Raw genomic sequence first — 24,000 nt, 5'->3', positions numbered from 1 at the left:
CCAGGAGCAGCCAATGATTAGAAGAAATAACGGCCATGGGAGAGAAATGGAGCTGTGGTGTGAGGAGAACCAGTGGAGAACTGGGCAGCTATCTTGGTGAGTGACCGGCGTTAGCTACAGAATGTTAGCTAACGTCACATCACAACATTGTAAAGTTAGCTATTATATATCAGGCTATAACTAAAGTAGCATTGATAATATAGTAACGTTACTGGCAGGACTGTTGATACTGATCCATAACAGAAACTAATGCGCAAGTATCAGCCGTATCTGTCGTTACCTAATGCAACTCCACACTACGGTGCCGTGTACCGGAGGAGAGAGAGATGCGGCTGATACTTGACGATCTGGCGGAGAAAGGTTGTGGAGCCTCCGTTGATATGCCGTTGTAAATGGCTTGATGGAAAGCAGGTGTGTAGTCGGGGAGGGTGCACAGCTGATTGCAGCAGGTGAGTGGAGGTTGAGCCGGGAGCCAGGAGTGACAGCCACCACGCACACACAAACAACACAGACAGGGGGAAACAAACACAAAGGAGACGGCTGGAGCAGTACAGCCACCACAGCGTTACCTAATGCAATGTCTTACGGTGCCGTGTACCGGAGGGGAGAGAGCAGCGAAGGGGGGGGGAGAGAGAGAGAGCAGTGAAGGGGGGGGGAGAGAGAGCAGCGAAGGGGGAGGGGGGGGGGGGGGAGAGAGAGCAGCGATACGGTTTCCTGATAACGCTGTGGAGAGTATGTGCTGCAGGGAGGTGCACAACGCACCCAGGAACCAACGCTAGCTCCGGTCCTTGTTACTTTGGACTCGATGTCCTGACAGGCTGGAGTTTGTGCAACCTGCACCAACACAATACTGCACCATGATTACAAATCAATACAATGTAAAACTACAGAAACATACCAGCTCCTTAAAACACAACCGCTCAACTCAACGCAGCTACTAACTCTACCCGTGGTCAGTTGCTCCTTTCCCTCTGAATTCCTTATGTCTCTAAAACATATCAAATCCTGCATTCACTTTTTTAATTGTAATTTTCAAGCAAGTTTAAGCATAAATGTAGAAAATAAAAACCTGCAAGATGCTCTTTAAGGCTTAGGGGTATTTTTAAACGTTTCTTCCAGTGAATTTATAACTTTACGTTTCAGAGAGCCCTCCTATCATCAAACTGGATCTCTTTCAGTCCTGATGAAGCTTCCTCACTCCTCTCCTTAACCACATCATCTCTTCTTTACTTTAAGGATGTGAGGAGAGATGGTTAGGAGGGGAAAAGGTTGGGAGAGGAGGTTAGGAGGTTAGGAGAGGAGGCTAGGAGAGGAGGTTAGGAGAGGAGGTTAGGAGGTTAGGAGAGGAGGTTGGTAGGTTAGGACAGGAGGTTAGGAGGTCAGGAGAGAGTGTGAGGGGAAAAGGTAAGGAGAGGAGGTTAGGAGGTTAGGAGAGGAGGTTAGGAGGTCAGGAGAGAGTGTGAGGGGGAAAGGTAAGGAGAGGAGGTTAAGAGGTTAGGAGGTTAGGAGAGGAGATTAGGAGGTGAGGAGGTTAGGAGAGGAGGTTAGGAGAGGAAACAAGATGTGTCTCCTCACTCACTTTGTTGAGTGTGACGACCGCCTCCTGCTCCCTCGCTGAGATGTTGAAGATGTCTCCCTGCTCAGAGTCCAGGATGCTGAACTCCAGCAGGGCGTTCTCCCCCAGGTCCGAGTCCGAGGCCGTCAGCCGGCCCACCTCCACGCCGGGGGCCGCCAACTCCGACACCGAGAAGGACCAGGAGCCTGAGGGGGCAAGGATCAATACATGAGAAGGACCAGGAGCCTTGGGGGGGGGGGGGGTCAAGGATCAATACACTTGATAACAAAGGTATCACCTGTAGCTGTGAACATGACAGGATGTGTGATTACCTAGCAGAGCATCAGGACTGTTTGAGGCATATGATAGCTATGTGATTAACATGATGATTCAGCCTCTATGGAGAGAGACATATGACAAGCATGATCATTTCTGACGTGGAGCTAATCTGAAGTAAACATTGAATACTGCTTTCTATTCCTCCATCTTGTGACTGTGGAACTCCCTCTCTTGGATATCAGCATGTGAAGGACACTGTTCAGGAACTAGTTGATGCTCTGTATGTGATGACTCCTTCCATTCTGGAGAGGATCACAGATACATGGATCCTGAGATTCAAGCTCAAGCCGGGGACCAGTGATTATTAACAATTTTAAGATTTTGAGAAAAAAGTCAGAATTTTGAGAACAAGTCAGAATTTTTAGCCCACTAACCCCCAGAGGAGGAAGAAGAGGAAGAGGAGGAAGAGGAGGAAGGTGTGATATATAGAGACACTCAGCTGCACAGATTTAACTGTTGGAGCAGAAAGCACTGAAGTTGAGGATGAAATATAGATAACATGAAACAGAGGAATATCTTTCACTCCTCTACACCATTAGAGTGTGTGTGTGTGTGTGTGTGTGTATATGTGTGTGTGTGTGTGTGTGTGTGTGTGTGTGTGTGTGTGTGTGTGTGTGTGTGTGTGTGTGTGTGTGTGTGTGTGTGTGTGTGTGTGTGTGTGTGTGTGTGTTACACTAGGTTTCATCATCCAGTCTCTGCAGAGATGAGAGGAAGTCTGAGGGGATCATGATAACAGGCTTTAGTGTCCCCTGGTCTCCCAGTTGTGTGCGTCACTCTTTAGTGTCCCCTGGTCTCTCAGCTGTGGTGCGTCACTCTTTAGTGTCCCCTGGTCTCCAGCTGTGTGCGTCACTATTTAGTGTCCCCTGGTCTCCAGCTGTGTGCGTCACTCAGCTGTGTGCGTCACTCTTTAGTGTCCCCTGGTCTCCAGCTGTGTGCGTCACTCTTTAGTGTCCCCTGGTCTCCCAGCTGTGTGCGTCACTCTTTAGTGTCCCCTGGTCCCCCAGCTGTGTGCATCACTCTTTAGTGTCCCCTGGTCTCCCAGCTGTGTGTGTCACTCTTTAGTGTCCCCTGATCTCCAGATGTGTGCGTCACTCTTTAGTGTCCCCTGGTCTCCAGCTGTCTGCGTGACTCTTTAGTGTCCCCTGGTCTCCATCTATGTGCGTCAGTCTTTAGTGTCCCCTGGTCTCCAGCTGTGTGCGTCACTCTTTAGTGTCCCCTGGTCTCCCAGCTGTGTGCGTCAGTCTTTACTGTCCCCTGGTCTCCAGCTGTGTGCGTCATTCTTTAGTGTCCCCTGGTCTCCCAGCTGTGTGCGTCACTCTTTAGTGTTCCCTGGTCTCCAGCTGTGTGCGTCACTCTTTAGTGTCCTCTGGTCTCCCAGCTGTGTGCGTCAGTCTTTAGTGTCCCCTGGTCTCCAGCTGTGTGCGTCAGTGTTTAGTGTCCCCTGGTCTCCAGCTGTGTGCGTCAGTCTTTAGTGTCCCCTGGTCTCCAGCTGTGTGCGTCACTCTTTAGTGTCCCCTGGTCTCCCAGCTGTGTGCGTCACTCTTTAGTGTTCCCTGGTCTCCAGCTGTGTGCGTCACTCTTTAGTGTCCCCTGGTCTCCCAGCTGTGTGCGTCACTCTTTAGTGTCCCCTGGTCTCTCAGCTGTGTGCGTCAGTCTTTAGTGTCCCCTGGTCTCCAGCTGTGTGCGTCACTCTTTAGTGTCCCATGGTCTCCCAGCTGTGTGCGTCACTCTTTAGTGTCCCATGGTCTCCCAGCTGTGTGCGTCACTCTTTAGTGTCCCCTGGTCTCTCAGCTGTGTGCGTCACTCTTTAGTGTCCCCTGGTCTCCCAGCTGTGTGCGTCACTCTTTAGTGTCCCCTGGTCTCCAGCTGTGTGCGTCAGTCTTTAGTGTCCCCTGGTCTCCAGCTGTGTGCGTCACTCTTTAGTGTCCCCTGGTCTCCCAGCTGTGTGCGTCACTCTTTAGTGTCCCCTGGTCTCTCAGCTGTGTGCGTCAGTCTTTAGTGTCCCCTGGTCTCCCAGCTGTGTGCGTCACTCTTTAGTGTCCCCTGGTCTCCAGCTGTGTGCGTCACTCTTTAGTTTCCCATGGTCTCCCAGCTGTGTGCGTCACTCTTTAGTGTCCCATGGTCTCCCAGCTGTGTGCGTCACTCTTTAGTGTCCCCTGGTCTCTCAGCTGTGTGCGTCACTCTTTAGTGTCCCCTGGTCTCCCAGCTGTGTGCGTCACTCTTTAGTGTCCCCTGGTCTCCAGCTGTGTGCGTCACTCTTTAGTGTCCCCTGGTCTCCAGCTGTGTGCGTCAGTCTTTAGTGTCCCCTGGTCTCCAGCTGTGTACATCCTGTACGTCACGTCTCCTCTGCTCGATGCAAACTGGAGATGCTCCCTGTGTGAGGACATGTGAGTTTCATCTAATCACCCTCATCAGGCTGAACTCTGCCCCCACTGGACTATAACCCCCCCCCCCACACACACACACACACACACACACACACACACACACACACACACACACACACACACACACACACACACACACACACACACACCCAGTCACTCAAATCCAGCACCAGACACTTCTTCACGCTGCTATGGACCGTCTGCACTAATGTACATTTCACAAAGATATTGAAGTGACTGTTATTTTGTATTTATTGATTGTTGTGCTTTTATGTATGTTGTAATGTGTGCTGAGGTATAAATGTGTCTGCTGATTGTGTGTATAGGATATACTGTACATATTCTTATATATCTTATATTGAATATTATCCAATTGTGGGAAACGTTTTTTCGATCTCTCTGTACACACAAACTGATTGACAATAAAGTTGACTTTGACTTTGATCATCCTCATCATTATCATCCTCATCATCATCATCATCACCACCATCATCATCATCATCATCATCATCACCACCACCATCATCATCATCATCATCATCATCATCGTGCTTACTCCTCCTGAAGTGGGGGGGGTTGTCGTTGACATCGCTCAGCCTGACGGTGATGCTGGTCGTCCCTGACAGGCCCCCCTGATGCCCCCCCATGTCTCTGGCCTGCAGCTCCACAACATATTCATCCCGGGTTTCACGGTCCATGTCGGGCACGGCGGTCCGCAGAACGCCTGGAGAAACACACACACACACACACACACACACACACACACACACACACACACACACACACACACACACACACACACACACACACACACACACACACACATACACACACACACACACACACGCACACACACACACACACACACACACACACGCGCACACACACACACACACACACACACACACACACACACACACACACACACACACACACACATACGCACACACACACACACACACACACACACACACACACACACACACACACACACACACACACACACAGATACACACAGATACACAAACAAGATCAGAGGGTTTCATATCTGGAGAAGTCCCAGGGTTTCCAATAATACTATATATATATATATATATAAGACATAAAAAATAAAACACATTTATAAAACAACAAGAATAGTGCAAGCAGAGGTGAAGAAGTACTCAGATCTTGTTCTTGAGTAAAAGACAAAGTACTCAGATCTTGTTCTTGAGTAAAAGACAAAGTACTCAGTTCTTGTTCTTGAGTAAAAGACAAAGTACTCAGATTGTGTACTTGAAATATAATACTGCTTATTGCGATACTAGATAACATGTGAGATGCTTACAGATGAATGCGATGAAGTTGTGAGTACAACAGTCTTATGGTATAATAATACAAGTCTTATTTCCTGTGGGTCAAAACTGTCCCTGCTGGTCTCTGTCACAGAGATGGGGGTATAGGGGATGGTGGGGGTAAAGATCACAGCGGGGACATATTTCAGTGAGACACCACGTCTCCGGAGGTTAGCGTCACAGTGAGTCCCATGAATCAGGACATTAGAACAGGCTTCAGGCTGAGCATCAGACCTGATCTGACCAATCAGAGGCTCACATCAGAGACCTGATCTGACCAATCAGAGGGCTCACATCAGAGACCTGATCTGACCAATCAGAGGGCTCACATCAGAGACCTGATCTGACCAATCAGAGGCTACCATCAGAGACCTGATCTGACCAATCAGAGGCTCACATCAGAGGCCTGATCTGACCAATCAGAGGCTACCATCAGAGACCTGATCTGACCAATCAGAGGCTCACATCAGAGGCCTGATCTGACCAATCAGAGGCTCACATCAGAGGCCTGATCCGACCAATCAGAGGCTCACATCAGAGACCTGATCTGACCAATCAGAGGCTCACATCAAAGACCTGATCCGACCAATCAGAGGCTCACATCAGAGACCTGATCGGACCAATCAGAGGCTCACATCAGAGACCTGAGGCCTGTACTACGAAGCAGGATGTTCTCTTAGCGGCTAACTTCAGGTTAACTCTGGGTTTCCGGTCCTACGAAGCTGGTTCTCTTTTTAGCAGGCTAGATCTCCATGGTAACTGATGCTGAGCGGCTAACCTGCCCCGGAGCAGGTTAGGTTGCAGGCTAAGAGCTCAACTCAGTGAAAGCACTGCCTGCTGACCAATCAGAGCTCAGTGTGCGGAGTTTAAAGCGATCAAGTCATATTACAGGAGAAAGGAAATACAGAAAAGCTGCCGTTGCAGGAAAGACGGCCGGCAAAAATCAGCGACTGTGTGAACGTGAACATTAATAGAATATCACCTCCCATCTTCAGAGCAATCTGACTATTAGAACATTAGCGTTAAGAAAGCTTACTTAAATATCTGCCACTACATAAGTAACCGGATCAGAGTAACATTAAGTACAGTCCGCGGCATATCACATCATAATGTATCATCTCCTTATCTGAGTCAGCTGAGCCGTATCTGGCCGTGCAACACTCACAGTGTCACATACTGTATGCAGAAGGATTATTTGAAGCAACACATTAAGTTGAGGAAACACTCGAGTCAAATGTAATGAAAGTCAGATGGTGTCTTAGACGGGGCAGTGATATCATAAACCTGTTCATGTATGCATTCAAACACTTGTTCTGTTACCAGCTGTATTCACCTTGCAGGTGCAGCTATGTGGCTTTGATCCTGGATCAAGTGTTTAAGTCGTGGATGTTTAAAGTTTAACTTCTTCATATGTCTAATATTATAGTTGACTTTTCATTCAGGAAGTATGACGCTGCGCTGTCAGTAGCTTCTCCATGTTTGTGATTGGTCGAATGCTCCAGATACCACCCCTTTCATGTGAACGCTCCTAACTAGATAGGACACGGCTGGCTTGAGTGATCCACTTGATAACCAGCGTCGTAGGACCGTTTAGCGAGAGCGCGTATGTTTTGGATTAGGCCAACCGGCTAACTCAAACAAATCCAGGTTAGGTTGAACCAGCTTCGTAGTACAGGCCTCTTATCGGACCAATCAGAGGCTCAGATCAGAGACCTGATCCGACCAATCAGAGGCTCACATCAGAGACCTGATCCGACCAATCAGAGGCTCACATCAGAGACCTGATCCGACCAATCAGAAGCTCTGCAGACACACATCTACTTCAACAGATATACGTAAATTATCTTTGGAAACTGAGGGAATAATTTGATTTGATTTGTTTTATTTCAAACGTGTAAAAAAATAATACAACAAAAATAATAATAATAATTAAATGAAACATGAGAATTATGATACTGGACAAACTTAAAGAGCAACTTCCAGGTTAAAGACACCTGTGAATAAATGTGTAGGAAAATGATGAATACACTAGATTTTCAAAAAAATATACAGAAATATACACTACAGTGACATCTGGCGTCGTTTTTGTAAGAAATCTTTACTTCCGCACAAAAAAGCCTCGGCACGTGACCTCCCGCGTGTGACGTAACACGGGGGAAACAAGGGGGAGAGCGGTCGGTGTAACGTATTAATAAACATGGATCCCAATGCTAGTTTCGACACAGAAGACACAGAAGAAGTTGGACATGAATATTCGAATGCATATGACGGACCATAACCTTTTAATCAAGAGACCAGGAGCAGCCAAGGATTAGAAGAAATAACGGCCATGGGAGAGAAATGGAGCTGTGGTGTGAGTGACCGGCGTTAGCTACAGAATGTTAGCTAACGTCACATGTGTGGTGACACGTTATTGGACATAATTCACCTCTCGTATTGTGTTGCCACACGGACCCTTTAGTAGGGAACACCTGTGGCTTCAGCTGCCATTCCTGCTAGCGCATCAAGCAGAGCAGTCATGTGTTAACCTCTCTGTTTTTAATGGCTAATAAAGATTGGAACTCCATTCTGAATACACCGCCTCCAACTCCCTTTTTCACGGCACTACACATACTGATCCATAACAGAAACTACCTAATGCAACTCCACACTACGTCTGTACCGGAGGGGAGAGAGAGAGCAGGGAAGGGGGGATGGGGAGAGAGTGTCCTGACAGGCTGGTATTTGTGCAACCTGCACAAACACAATACTGCACCATGATTACAAATGGTGAAATACAATGTAAAACTACCAAAGAATACCAGCTCACTAAAACACAACCGCTCAACTCAACGCAACTACTAACTCTACCCGCGGTCAGAGAGCGGAGATGTGTCCCCTGTGTGATGTAATATGACGTGTTTGACGTATGACCTTAAAAATAAGCAGAGCTCAAAATTGCTCCTTTCCCTCTGAATTCCTTATGTCTCGTAAAACATATCAAATCCTGCATTCACTTTTTTAATCGTAATTTTCAAGCCAGTTTAAGCATAAATGTAGAAAGAAAAAAACCTGCAAGATGCTCTTTAAGCAGTGTCAAATTATTAAACAAAAATAACGTGTCACCACACAAGCCCCCCTAGAATTCACGTGTAAACTGAATCCGTATGGCGGGGAGGAACAACCCGCCTGCCCCCACGAGACCTGCGCACCTGAGTCGGTGCAGCGACCTCCGCCCGTGCGGCCCCCGACAGAGGAGGGACCGGAACAACAGGCCCACACTCCCTGATCGGAATCGAAGCCGGGGGTCGGCCCCGTCTCGGCGGCCGAGCCAGCACCACCGGCCGGTCCATGTACAAGTGAGCAGCCTTCACCCGGTCAACCGAAACGTGCTCAGCCCTACCACCCATGTCGACCACCAGGTGTTTGTCACCGTGTTCCAAAACCCGGAAAGGTCCGTCGTAAGGGGGCTGCAGGGAGCCTCTGTGTGCGTCGTGCCGTATGAAAACGTGCCCAGCCGAGCGTAGCTCCGCGGGAACTTGAGACCCCGGCGCACCGTGCTGAGCAGTCGGGCCTGGAGCGAAAGCCTCTCGCTGCGTCTCGCAGAAAAACTCGCTGGGCCGTGGCAGACCAGGGAGCTGATGCAGCTTACAAATTATAAATAAACAAATGATCTGATAGGAGGAAGAAGTTTACACTTGTTGAATCTACTAAAGTATTAACACAATGAAGGCACCGTGTAGAGAGCACTGTTTTATAGGACCAGCAGCCACTGAATACGTCTTCTGTTATTGAACGTTAGGGTTTCAAAACTTCATGAAGGGTATCAACTGGAATGAGATGAGCGTGTTGAAAGCTCCTCCAGACTGGAATCATTTACCACCAAACACACAACGCTTAACTTCTTTTCAAATGTTTCCAATGCTTTGTCTTCTTTGCTTTGAACTTTTACATTACCTCACATGTCACTTGTTAGACGCTCTTATCCAAAGTGATTCACATACTCCATACTGTGGACAATCCCCACAGGAGCAGTTTGGGGTGAAGTGTCTCAGGGACACAACGACATGCTGACTGCAGTGGGGTTTGAACCTGAGACCCCCTGATCCTAACACCAACGCACAACCCACTGCACCACACGCCTCCCGTTCATGCTTATCCACGAGTTAACACGCATACAACACTGAGTTTGTGTTTATTATTTTGTTTATGGCCTCTCTGCAGACTGAAATGTGTTATCTAATGTCTGTGGGTGTAGTATTCTTTTCTGTTTTTTAATTATTATGTGTTTGTGTATATGTAAAGCACTTTGAATGGCCTTGGTCTCTGAAAAGTGCTTGATATGAACAAACCAACCATAACAGGGAGGCGGTGGCTCAGTGGATAATGTGCAGGACTTTGAATCAGGGGTAGACATTTCAAACCCCACTGCAGTCAGCATGTCGTTGTGTCCCTGAGACACTTCACCCCAAAGTGCTCCTGTGGGGATTGCCCACAGTATTGAGTATGTTAGTCACTTTGGATAAAAGCTCTAACAAGTGACATGTAATGTAATGACCTTAACAACACGCTGCACCCTGTGAGAAAGCACTGAGCTTTAACAGGAAGCTTAATTAGAATCAGGTTTAGGGGAATACTCAATTATGATTGGTCAGTTTGGACATTTCACAGGTTGTTAATACTGGATAACACACTGCTGCTAGGGAGGATCAGGGGAGCGAGGGGAAGAGGTTAACTGACGGACAGGAAGTTATCACCATGCAGAGATCAGGCACACATATGGCTCTCATCCCAGCATGTGTAATCTGACTCTGGGATTAACGAAGTTTAGCGTAAATTCAACCAGGAAGACCGTTTTCTGTCAATCCTTCACATAATCCCAACACACACACACACACACACACACACACACACACACCACACACACACACACACACACACACACACACACACACAGACAGACAGACAGACAGACAGACAGACAGACACACACACAGACAGACAGACAGACAGACAGACAGACAGACACACACACACACATAGACAGACAGACAGACAGACAGACAGACAGACAGACAGACACACACACAGACACACACACACACACACACACACACACAGACAGACAGACAGACAGACAGACAGACAGACACACACACACACACAGACACACACACACACACACACACACACACACACACACACACACACACACAGACAGACAGACAGACAGACAGACAGACAGACGGACACACACACACACACACACACACACACACACACACACACACACACACACACACAGACTCTAACACCCCTTGTTGTTAAATACCAACCAACTGTGAAATACAGGATGTGTATTTTGTAAATTGTGTAATTTGTATTATAATCTTTTTATCTTTAATATTTGTGCATGCTTCTTAGAATGAAGCAGTCTTTGGCTCTTTTCTGCTGGAACAATGTACATTTCCCCTCCGTGGGACGAATAAAGGTTCTGACTCTGATTGTGTGTGTTCTGTTATGTTATCGGTCTCTCCTGATTGGTTGACTGACCGGTCTGAGGGTCCACGGAGAAGAAGTCCTGTCCCTGAGTGAGGGAGTAGACGAGCCGGGCGCTGTTCCCGTACGCCGGGTCGTCAGCGTCGCGCGCCGTCACCGTGATTATAGACGTCCCTGAGAGGAGACAGGTTAAAGTGCTGAAAGCTGCTCAGAGTCACACTACATCTACACATCTCTCTGCAGAGCATCGAGGGCTTCTGCAGGGTTACAGGATCATCTCTGCTGGGGGGGGGGGGACATCTCTAGAAAACATCCAATATCCTGCGTTCAGTTAAACAGATAGAAAACATCCAATATCCTGGGTTCAGTTAAACAGATAGAAAACATCCAATATCCTGCGTTCAGTTAAACAGATAGAAAACATCCAATATCCTGGGTTCAGTTAAACAGATAGAAAACATCCAATATCCTGCGTTTAGTTAAACAGATAGAAAACATCCAATATCCTGGGTTCAGTTAAAAAGATAAATCTCTAGATTATACTAAATATCCTGCTTTGATATATATCCTTTATTCAACAGGTACAAGTGTCATTGATATAAACTTTGCTTTTCCAGAGCTATCGTAAAACATTAAAAATTAGCACAATTTAGGTAAACAGATCCATCTCTAGAAAACACTCAACATCCTGCTTTTAGGTGGAACAACAACAACAACAACAACAACAACAACAACAACAACAACAACAACAACAACAACAACACCACAGGGAGGCGTGTGGCGCAGTGGATAGAGCCTTGGTGTTGGGATCAGGGGGTCTCAGGTTCAAACCCCCCTGCAGTCAGCATGTCGTTGTGTCCCTGAGACACTTCACCCCAAAGTGCTCCTGAGGGGATTGATCACAGTACTGAGTATGTGAGTCTCTTTGGATAAAAGCGTCTAACTAGTGACACCTGATGTAATGAATGTGATGTAACACATCAAGATCATGTGGACAGATTGTAATACATCTCTCTGCCTGAAAGAGGAGACACACCATGTTTACCTGGTTAAATATTGTATATTGTTGTGATCACGAATGAACTTATTAACATAATTCACACATGGAACTACAGGTTGGGGGTATTGTTTCCGCACGGACACATGTTGTTGACTGCACTTCTTGTGTGCCCTCCTTGCTTCTTTCTCTTTGCTTCCCGGGCTTCAGGCAACATGTGGTTTTCTGCTGATCAATAAAGCCAACTTTGCACCTTCGATGCACCGCCTCTGACTCCCTTCTCTCGGCACTACAATATCTACATATATATACACCTGCAACCCAACGCAGATTAACAGGTCCGTTTTGACTGAAGATTAATCTGCATCTGCTTTCATATCAATTCCTTTCCCAGCAGATGAGTTTCTGTTGAAGCATCCCCACAGCTCCTGGTGATGAGTTTCTGTTGAAGCATCCCCTCAGCTCCTGGTGATGAGTTTCTGTTGAAGCATCCCCACAGCTCCTGGTGATGAGTTTCTGTTGAAGCATCCCCACAGCTCCTGGTGATGAGTTTCTGTTGAAGCATCCCCTCAGCTCCTGGTGATGAGTTTCTGTTGAAACATCCCCTCAGCTCCTGGTGATGAGTTTCTGTTGAATCATCCCCACAGCTCCTGGTGATGAGTTTCTGTTGAAGCATCCCCACAGCTCCTGTCCATGAGTTTCTGTTGAAGCATCCCCTCAGCTCCTGGTGATGAGTTTCTGTTGAAGCATCCCCACAGCTCCTGGTGATGAGTTTCTGTTGAAGCATCCCCACAGCTCCTGGTGATGAGTTTCTGTTGAAGCATCCCCTCAGCTCCTAGTGATGAGTTTCTGTTGAAGCATCCCCTCAGCTCCTGGTGATGAGTTTCTGTTGAAGCATCCCCTCAGCTCCTGGTGATGAGTTTCTGTTGAAGCATCCCCTCAGCTCCTGGTGATGAGTTTCTGTTGAAGCATCCCCTCAGCTCCTAGTGATGAGTTTCTGTTGAAGCATCCCCACAGCTCCTGGTGATGAGTTTCTGTTGAAGCATCCCCTCAGCTCCTGGTGATGAGTTTCTGTTGAAGCATCCCCACAGCTCCTGGTGATGAGTTTCTGTTGAAGCATCCCCTCAGCTCCTAGTGATGAGTTTCTGTTGAAGCATCCCCTCAGCTCCTGGTGATGAGTTTCTGTTGAAGCATCCCCTCAGCTCCTGGTGATGAGTTTCTGTTGAAGCATCCCCTCAGCTCCTGGTGATGAGTTTCTGTTGAAGCATCCCCTCAGCTCCTGGTGATGAGTTTCTGTTGAAGCATCCCCACAGCTCCTGGTGATGAGTTTCTGTTGAAGCATCCCCTCAGCTCCTAGTGATGAGTTTCTGTTGAAGCATCCCCACAGCTCCTGGTGATGAGTTTCTGTTGAAGCATCCCCTCAGCTCCTGGTGATGAGTTTCTGTTGAAGCATCCCCACAGCTCCTGGTGATGAGTTTCTGTTGAAGCATCCCCTCAGCTCCTGGTGATGAGTTTCTGTTGAAGCATCCCCTCAGCTCCTGGTGATGAGTTTCTGTTGAAGCATCCCCACAGCTCCTAGTGATGAGTTTCTGTTGAAGCATCCCCACAGCTCCTGGTGATGAGTTTCTGTTGAAGCATCCCCTCAGCTCCTGGTGATGAGTTTCTGTTGAAGCATCCCCACAGCTCCTGGTGATGAGTTTCTGTTGAAGCATCCCCTCAGCTCCTGGTGATGAGTTTCTGTTGAAGCATCCCCACAGCTCCTGGTGATGAGTTTCTGTTGAAGCATCCCCTCAGCTCCTGGTGATGAGTTTCTGTTGAAGCATCCCCTCAGCTCCTGGTGATGAGTTTCTGTTGAAGCATCCCCTCAGCTCCTGGTGATGAGTTCCTGTTGAAGCATCCCCTCAGCTCCTGGTGATGAGTTTCTGTTGAAGCATCCCCTCAGCTCCTGGTGATGAGTTTCTGTTGAAGCATCCCCTCAGCTCCTGGTGATGAGTTTCTGTTGAAGCATCCCCTCAGCTCCTGGTGATGAGTTTCTGTTGAAGCATCCCCACAGCTCCTGGTGATGAGTTTCTGTTGAAGCATCCCCTCAGCTCCTGGTGATGAGTTTCTGTTGAAGCATCCCCTCAGCTCCTGGTGATGAGTTTCTGTTGAAGCATCCCCTCAGCTCCTGGTGATGAGTTTCTGTTGAAGCATCCCCACAGCTCCTGGTGATGAGTTTCTGTTGAAGCATCCCCTCAGCTCCTGGTGATGAGTTTCTGTTGAAGCATCCCCACAGCTCCTGGTGATGAGTTTCTGTTGAAGCATCCCCTCAGCTCCTGGTGATGAGTTTCTGTTGAAGCATCCCCTCAGCTCCTGGTGATGAGTTTCTGTTGAAGCATCCCCTCAGCTCCTGGTGATGAGTTCCTGTTGAAGCATCCCCTCAGCTCCTGGTGATGAGTTTCTGTTGAAGCATCCCCTCAGCTCCTGGTGATGAGTTTCTGTTGAAGCATCCCCTCAGCTCCTGTCCATGAGTTTGATTACATTTATTAATATTATGTTTTACAGCTATTAACAATAACCTGGTGTGTCATGCTATTTCAGTCCCGCCAGCTGTGACATTAGAGATGCCTCAGTCCACAGAACCAGAACCAGAGACGCCTGTTAACCAGAACCAGAGACGCCAGTTAACCAGAACCAGAGACGCCTGTTAACCAAAACCAGAGACGCCAGTTAACCAGAACCAGAGACGCCTGTTAACCAGAACCAGAGACGCCTGTTAACCAGAACCAGAGACGCCTGTTAACCAAAACCAGAGACGCCTGTTAACCAGAACCAGGGACGCCTGTTAACCAGAACCAGAGACACCTGTTAACCAGAACCAGAGACGCCTGTTAACCAGAACCAGAGACGCCTGTTAACCAGAACCAGAGACGGCTGTTAACCAGAACCACAGACGCCTGTTAACCAGAACCAGAGACGCCTGTTAACCAGAACCAGAGACGCCTGTTAACCAGAACCAGAGACACCTGTTAACCAGAACCAGAGACGCCAGTTAACCAGAACCAGAGACGCCTGTTAACCAGAACCACAGACGCCTGTTAACCAGAACCAGAGACGCCTGTTAACCAGAACCACAGACGCCTGTTAACCAGAACCAGAGACGCCTGTTAACCAGAACCAGAGACGCCTGTTAACCAGAACCAGAGACGCCTCATAACCAGAACCAGAGACGCCTGTTAACCAGAACCAGAGAGACGCCTGTTAACCAGAACCAGAGACGCCTGTTAACCAGAACCACAGACGCCTGTTAACCAGAACCAGAGACGCCTTTTAACCAGAACCACATACGCCTGTTAACCAGAACCACAGATGCCTGTTAACCAGAACCAGAGACGCCTGTTAACCAGAACCAGAGACGCATGTTAAACAGAACCAGAAACGCATGTTAAACAGAACCAGAAACGCCTGTTAACCAGAACCACAGATGCCTGTTAACCAGAACCAGAGAGACGCCTGTTAACCAGAACCAGAGACGCCTGTTAACCAGAACCACAGACGCCTGTTAACCAGAACCAGAGACGCCTGTTAACCAGAACCAGAGACGCCAGTTAACCAGAACCACAGACGCCTGTTAACCAGAACCAGAGACGCCTGTTAACCAGAACCAGAGACGCCTGTTAACCAGAACCAGAGACGCCTGTTAACCAGAACCAGAGACACCTGTTAACCAGAACCAGAGACGCCTGTTAACCAGAACCAGAGACGCCTGTTAACCAGAACCAGAGACGCATGTTAAACAGAACCAGAAACGCATGTTAAACAGAACCAGAAACGCCTGTTAACCAGAACCACAGATGCCTGTTAACCAGAACCAGAGAGACGCCTGTTAACCAGAACCAGAGACGCCTGTTAACCAGAACCAGAGACGCCTGTTAACCAGAACCACAGACGCCTGTTAACCAGAACCAGAGACGCCTGTTAACCAGAACCAGAGACGCCAGTTAACCAGAACCACAGACGCCTGTTAACCAGAACCAGAGACGCCTGTTAACCAGAACCAGAGACGCCTGTTAACCAGAACCAGAGACGCCTGTTAACCAGAACCAGAGACGCCTGTTAACCAGAACCAGAGACGGCTGTTAACCAGAACCAGAGACGCCTGTTAACCAGAACCAGAGACGGCTGTTAACCAGAACCACAGACGCCTGTTAACCAGAACCAGAGACGCCTGTTAACCAGAACCAGAGACGCCTGTTAACCAGAACCAGAGACACCTGTTAACCAGAACCAGAGACGCCAGTTAACCAGAACCAGAGACGCCTGTTAACCAGAACCACAGACGCCTGTTAACCAGAACCAGAGACGCCTGTTAACCAGAACCAGAGACGCCTGTTAACCAGAACCACAGACGCCTGTTAACCAGAACCAGAGACGCCTGTTAACCAGAACCAGAGACGCCTGTTAACCAGAACCAGAGACGCCTCATAACCAGAACCAGAGACGCCTGTTAACCAGAACCAGAGAGACGCCTGTTAACCAGAACCAGAGACGCCTGTTAACCAGAACCACAGACGCCTGTTAACCAGAACCAGAGACGCCTTTTAACCAGAACCACATACGCCTGTTAACCAGAACCACAGATGCCTGTTAACCAGAACCAGAGACGCCTGTTAACCAGAACCAGAGACGCATGTTAAACAGAACCAGAAACGCCTGTTAACCAGAACCAGAGAGACGCCTGTTAACCAGAACCAGAGACGCCTGTTAACCAGAACCAGAGAGACGCCTGTTAACCAGAACCAGAGACGCCTGTTAACCAGAACCACAGACGCCTGTTAACCAGAACCAGAGACGCCTTTTAACCAGAACCACATACGCCTGTTAACCAGAACCACAGATGCCTGTTAACCAGAACCAGAGACGCCTGTTAAACATAACCACAGATGCCTGTTAACCAGAACCAGAGACGCCAGTTAAACAGAACCAGAGATGCATGTTAAACAGAACCACAGACGCCTGTTAACCAGAACCACAGATGCCTGTTAACCAGAACCAGAGAGACGCCTGTTAACCAGAACCAGAGACGCCTGTTAACCAGAACCAGAGACGCCTGTTAACCAGAACCACAGACGCCTGTTAACCAGAACCAGAGACGCCTGTTAACCAGAACCAGAGACGCCAGTTAACCAGAACCAGAGACGCCTGTTAACCAGAACCAGAGACGCCTGTTAACCAGAACCACAGACGCCTGTTAACCAGAACCAGAGACGCCTGTTAACCAGAACCAGAGACGCCAGTTAACCAGAACCAGAGACGCCTGTTAACCAGAACCACAGACGCCTGTTAACCAGAACCAGAGACGCCTGTTAACCAGAACAAGAGACGCCTGTTAACCAGAACCAGAGACGCCTGTTAACCAGAACCAGAGACGCCTGTTAACCAGAACCAGAGACGCCTGTTAACCAGAACCAGAGAGACGCCTGTTAACCAGAACCAGAGACGCCTGTTAACCAGAACCACAGACGCCTGTTAACCAGAACCACAGACGCCTGTTAACCAGAACCAGAGACGCCTGTTAACCAGAACCAGAGACGCCAGTTAACCAGAACCAGAGACGCCTGTTAACCAGAACCACAGACGCCTGTTAACCAGAACCAGAGACGCCTGTTAACCAGAACCAGAGACGCCTGTTAACCAGAACCAGAGACGCCTGTTTACCAGAACCAGAGAGACGCCTGTTAACCAGAACCAGAGACGCCTGTTAACCAGAACCACAGACGCCAGTTAAACAGAACCAGAGACGCATGTTAAACAGAACCACAGACGCCTGTTAACCAGAACCACAGATGCCTGTTAACCAGAACCAGAGATGCCAGTTAAACAGAACCAGAGACGCATGTTAAACAGAACCAGAGACGCCTGTTAACCAGAACCAGAGACGCCTGTTAAACAGAACCAGAGAGATGCCTGTTAAACAGAACCAGAGATGCCTGTTAACCAGAACCAGAGAGATGCCTGTTAAACAGAACCAGAGAGATGCCTGTTAAACAGAACCACAGATGCCTGTTAAACAGAACCAGAGAGACGCCTGTTAAACAGAACCAGAGACGCCTGTTAACCAGAACCAGAGAGATGCCTGTTAAACAGAACCAGAGAGACGCCTGTTAAACAGAACCAGAGAGATGCCTGTTAAACAGAACCAGAGAGACGCCTGTTAAACAGAACCAGAGAGATGCCTGTTAAACAGAACCAGAGAGACACCTGTTAAACAGAACCACAGATGCCTGTTAAACAGAACCAGAGACGCCTGTTAAACAGAACCAGAGAGATGCCTGTTAAACAGAACCAGAGACGCCTGTTAACCAGAACCAGAGAGATGCCTGTTAAACAGAACCAGAGAGACACCTGTTAAACAGAACCACAGATGCCTGTTAAACAGAACCAGAAAGACGCCTGTTAAACAGAACCAGAGAGACGCATGTTAAACAGAACCAGAGAGACACCTGTTAAACAGAACCACAGATGCCTGTTAAACAGAACCAGAGACGCCTGTTAAACAGAACCAGAGACGCCTGTTAAACAGAACCAGAGAGACGCATGTTAAACAGAACCACAGATGCCTGTTAAACAGAACCAGAGACGCCTGTTAAACAGAACCAGAGAGACGCATGTTAAACAGAACCAGAGATGCCTGTTAAACAGAACCAGAGAGACGCCTGTTAACCAGAACCAGAGAGACGCATGTTAAACAGAACCACAGATGCCTGTTAAACAGAACCAGAGACGCCTGTTAAACAGAACCAGAGAGACGCATGTTAAACAGAACCAGAGATGCCTGTTAAACAGAACCAGAGAGACGCCTGTTAAACAGAACCACAGATGCCTGTTAAACAGAACCAGAGACGCCTGTTAAACAGAACCAAAGATGCCTGTTAAACAGAACCACAGATGCCTGTTAAACAGAACCAGAGACGCCTGTTAAACAGAACCACAGATGCCTGTTAAACAGAACCACAGATGCCTGTTAAACAGAACCAGAGACGCCTGTTAAACAGAACCAGAGATGCCTGTTAAACAGAACCAGAGACGCCAGTTAAACAGAACCAGAGACGCATGTTAAACAGAACCACAGACGCCTGTTAACCAGAACCACAGATGCCTGTTAACCAGAACCACAGACGCCAGTTAAACAGAACCAGAGACGCATGTTAAACAGAACCACAGATGCCTGTTAACCAGAACCACAGACGCCAGTTAAACAGAACCACAGACGCCTGTTAACCAGAACCACAGATGCCTGTTAACCAGAACCACAGACGCCAGTTAAACAGAACCACAGACGCCTGTTAACCAGAACCACAGATGCCTGTTAACTAGAACCAGAGACGCCTGTTAACCAGAACCAGAGAGACGCATGTTAAACAGAACCAGAGATGCCTGTTAAACAGAACCAGAGAGACGCCTGTTAAACAGAACCACAGATGCCTGTTAAACAGAACCAGAGACGCCTGTTAAACAGAACCAAAGATGCCTGTTAAACAGAACCACAGATGCCTGTTAAACAGAACCAGAGACGCCTGTTAAACAGAACCACAGATGCCTGTTAAACAGAACCACAGATGCCTGTTAAACAGAACCAGAGACGCCTGTTAAACAGAACCAGAGATGCCTGTTAAACAGAACCAGAGAGACACATGTTAAACAGAACCAGAGATGCCTGTTAAACAGAACCAGAGACGCCTGTTAAACAGAACCAAAGACGCCTGTTAAACAGAACCACAGATGCCTGTTAAACAGAACCACAGACGCCTGTTAAACAGAACCAGAGACGCCTGTTAAACAGAACCAGAGAGACACATGTTAAACAGAACCAGAGACGCCTGTTAAACAGAACCACAGATGCCTGTTAACCAGAACCAGAGACGCCTGTTAAACAGAACCAAAGACGCCTGTTAAACAGAACCACAGATGCCTGTTAAACAGAACCAGAGACGCCTGTTAAACAGAACCACAGATGCCTGTTAAACAGAACCACATATGCGTGTTAAACAGAACCACAGATGCCTGTTAAACAGAACCACAGATGCCTGTTAAACAGAACCAGAGAGACGCCTGTTAAACAGAACCAAAGACGCCTGTTAAACAGAACCAGAGAGACGCCTGTTAAACAGAACCACAGATGCCTGTTAAACAGAACCAGAGACGCCTGTTAAACAGAACCAGAGACGCCTGTTAACCAGAACCACAGACGCCTGTTAAACAGAACCAGAGACGCCTGTTAAACAGAACCAGAGACGCCTGTTAAACAGAACCAGAGAGACGCCTGTTAAACAGAACCACAGATGCCTGTTAACCAGAACCAGAGACGCCTGTTAACCAGAACCAGAGACGCCTGTTAAACAGAACCAGAGACGCCTGTTAAACAGAACCAGAGAGATGCCTGTTAAACAGAACCAGAGACGCCTGTTAAACAGAACCAGAGAGACGCATGTTAAACAGAACCAGAGATGCCTGTTAAACAGAACCAGAGAGACGCCTGTTAAACAGAACCACAGATGCCTGTTAAACAGAACCAGAGACGCCTGTTAACCAGAACCAGAGAGACGCATGTTAAACAGAACCACAGATGCCTGTTAAACAGAACCAGAGACGCCTGTTAAACAGAACCAGAGAGACGCATGTTAAACAGAACCAGAGATGCCTGTTAAACAGAACCACAGATGCCTGTTAAACAGAACCAGAGACGCCTGTTAAACAGAACCAAAGAGACGCATGTTAAACAGAACCAGAGATGCCTGTTAAACAGAACCAGAGACGCCTGTTAAACAGAACCAAAGACGCCTGTTAAACAGAACCACAGATGCCTGTTAAACAGAACCAGAGAGACGCCTGTTAACCAGAACCACAGATGCCTGTTAAACAGAACCAGAGACGCCTGTTAAACAGAACCAGAGAGACGCCTGTTAAACAGAACCAAAGACGCCTGTTAAACAGAACCAGAGACGCCTGTTAACCAGAACCACAGACGCCTGTTAAACAGAACCAGAGACGCCTGTTAAACAGAACCAGAGACGCCTGTTAAACAGAACCAGAGAGACGCCTGTTAAACAGAACCACAGATGCCTGTTAACCAGAACCAGAGACGCCTGTTAAACAGAACCAGAGAGACGCCTGTTAAACAGAACCACAGATGCCTGTTAACCAGAACCAGAGACGCCTGTTAAACAGAACCACAGATGCCTGTTAACCAGAACCAGAGACACCTGTTAAACAGAACCAGAGACGCCTGTTAACCAGAACCAGAGAGACGCCTAAAAGTGAGATGTCTGGAAACTACTGCACGGATCACTGACGTCTGAGAGGAGGAATCATCACAACTCTTTTCTTCTCTTTTCTTAAATGTGCTGTCTCTGCTCTGTGATGGAGCTTTGAGGTTCAGCCGCTCAGCTGTTAGTATTAGAGCTGTTTTTGGATCATAATGAGCTGAATAAATGTAATTGGAGCACAGCTGCTGCTCTCCATGGAGGACAACACCGAGAGACTGCAGCCCCTAACGAGGCTAGTCTAAGAGCATTTAGGCGTATTGAATTACAGAATACGCCTAATAAGGCTGTCCAACAGCATCCTCTGGACCCAAAGCATGCTCTGACAGAGAATATGAACTGCTACCATCTAATGGAGATCAGTAGAGTCAGCCTGAAGCATCCTCCGTGCTCCAGTCGTACTCTCAGTGAAGACAGAGCTCCAGATCAGATGCACGCTGAAGGCTCTTTGAGCAGCTCTCCTCTCACTGATCCTGCTGTGATGTTACATGTTTGTTGTTTGCTTTTCATGTCTTGTGTGTCTGGATATTTGTCTGTTGATGTTACACATGGAGCTGCTGGGATGCAAGAAGCATTTCAGACTTCATCTGACCTTTAAAGTATTATCGTATCGTATTATCGTATTGTGTAAAAGTACTTTATTTGACTATATCCAGTTCTAAGTGTGTCTGAGTCGGTACTGGACCGCATAGATAAGTGAGGATTTGGAGGCTGTGATGTCTTTAAATAAACCCTCAAGACCTGCGACTACATCTGGTCTCCTTTAACGGTTAGACCTCGGATCAGATCTCGACTTGGCCCTGAAGACTAACTGGTCTTAGCTCGGTGTACTTCTAACATTCACTGCAGTACCTATGTTGGCCATCTCCGGCACCACGGCCAGGTAGGGCCCGTGGGGGAACACGGGGGGGTTGTCGTTGATGTCCTGGACCCGGATGATGAAGGTGGACGAGGGCTCCAGAGCACGGCCCGTCTGCCGGTCCGTGGCCGTGGCCAGGAGGCGGTATTCAGCCTTCTCCTCGCGGTCCAGAGGCTTGGTCACATGGATGTTCCCGCTGTTCCTGTCGATCACAAACACAGAGCCAGCGCCCTCTCCCTCCAGAAGATACTTAGTGCGACCGTCCCCCCGATCCATGTCCGTGTGCAGCTGCAGGACAACAGCAATAACAACAACAACACATAAAGATTTCCTATCCTGGGTTTAGGTAAACAGATCCATCTCTAAATAACATTTCATATCCTGGTTTTAGGTAAACAGATCCATCTCTAAATAACATTACATATCCTGGTTTTAGGTAAACAGATCCATCTCTAAATAACATTTCATATCCTGGGTTTAGGTAAACAGATCCATCTCTAAATAACATTTCATATCCTGGGTTTAGGTAAACAGATCCATCTCTAAATAACATTTCATATCCTGGTTTTAGGTAAACAGATCCATCTCTAAATAACATTAAATATCCTGGTTTTAGGTAAACAGATCCATCTCTAAATAACATTACATATCCTGGTTTTAGGTAAACAGATCTATCTCTAAATAACATTTCATATCCTGGTTTTAGGTCGGATCACTTCCTCCCTGAGTCTCTGTGCTTTGTGTTGGCTCTGTTTCTAGTTTCAACCGGACGACGACAACAATAACAACAACAACATAAAGATCTGGATACATACACACACCTACACACTGTACCACACACACACCTACACACTGTACCACACACACCTACACACTGTACCACACACACACCTACACACTGTACCACACACACACCTACACACTGTACCACACACACCTACACACTGTACCACACACACACCTACACACTGTACCACACACACCTACACACTGTACCACACACACACCTACACACTGTACCACACACACCTACACACTGTACCACACACACACCTACACACTGTACCACACACACACCTACACACTGTACCACACACACCTACACACTGTACCACACACACACCTACACACTGTACCACACACACACCTACACACTGTACCACACACACACCTACACACTGTACCACACACACCTACACACTGTACCACACACACACCTACACACTGTACCACATACACACACCTACACACTGTACCACACACACACCTACACACTGTACAACACACACACCTACACACTGTACCACACACACACTGCACCACACACACCTACACACTGTACCATACACACACACACCTACACACTGTACCACCTACACACTGTACCACACACACACACCTACACACTGTACCATACACACACACCTACACACTGTACCACACACACACACACACACATACACACACACACACACACACATACACACACACACACACACACACACACACACACACACACTGTACCACACACACCTACAGCTCCTAAAACAGGCTACCGCCGTTGTGTATTTTATTTTGTGAAGCACTAAATGGTTTTAGAAACCTCTGGACTCTTTGTTTGTAGATATCTACTAAACTAAAGCAGAGACAGAGAGTAGGTCTGTTACACTGAGTGATATATATTATACACACTGCTCTGCTTTCTGCACGGACCTCACAGCTGTTCTCACTGGAAAAATCGCATCGCGA

The 24,000-nt window shown here is 47.7% G+C and overlaps 1 protein-coding gene across 1 annotated transcript in view; it reads right to left on the bottom strand.

The window, feature by feature from the left end:
- The window catches only part of LOC307020083 (cadherin-24-like), a gene marked incomplete at its 3' end in the record, with an annotated part of 71,445 nt that overhangs the window by 13,218 nt on the left and 34,227 nt on the right, over positions 1-24,000 (bottom strand). Inside the window, exons 3-6 of the mRNA XM_079651200.1 lie at positions 22,245-22,539; positions 11,148-11,267; positions 4,838-5,005; positions 1,580-1,761 (exon numbers count right to left, since the gene is read on the bottom strand). Coding sequence (XP_079507326.1) covers positions 1,580-1,761; positions 4,838-5,005; positions 11,148-11,267; positions 22,245-22,539 — 765 coding nt within the window. The remainder of the gene's footprint in view (positions 1-1,579; positions 1,762-4,837; positions 5,006-11,147; positions 11,268-22,244; positions 22,540-24,000) is intronic.

This window comes from Notothenia rossii (assembly GCF_949606895.1).
Source record: "Notothenia rossii genome assembly, chromosome: 1".
Classification (NCBI taxonomy): Eukaryota; Metazoa; Chordata; class Actinopteri; order Perciformes; family Nototheniidae; genus Notothenia; species Notothenia rossii.
This window is presented reverse-complemented; position numbering and strand designations above follow the sequence as displayed.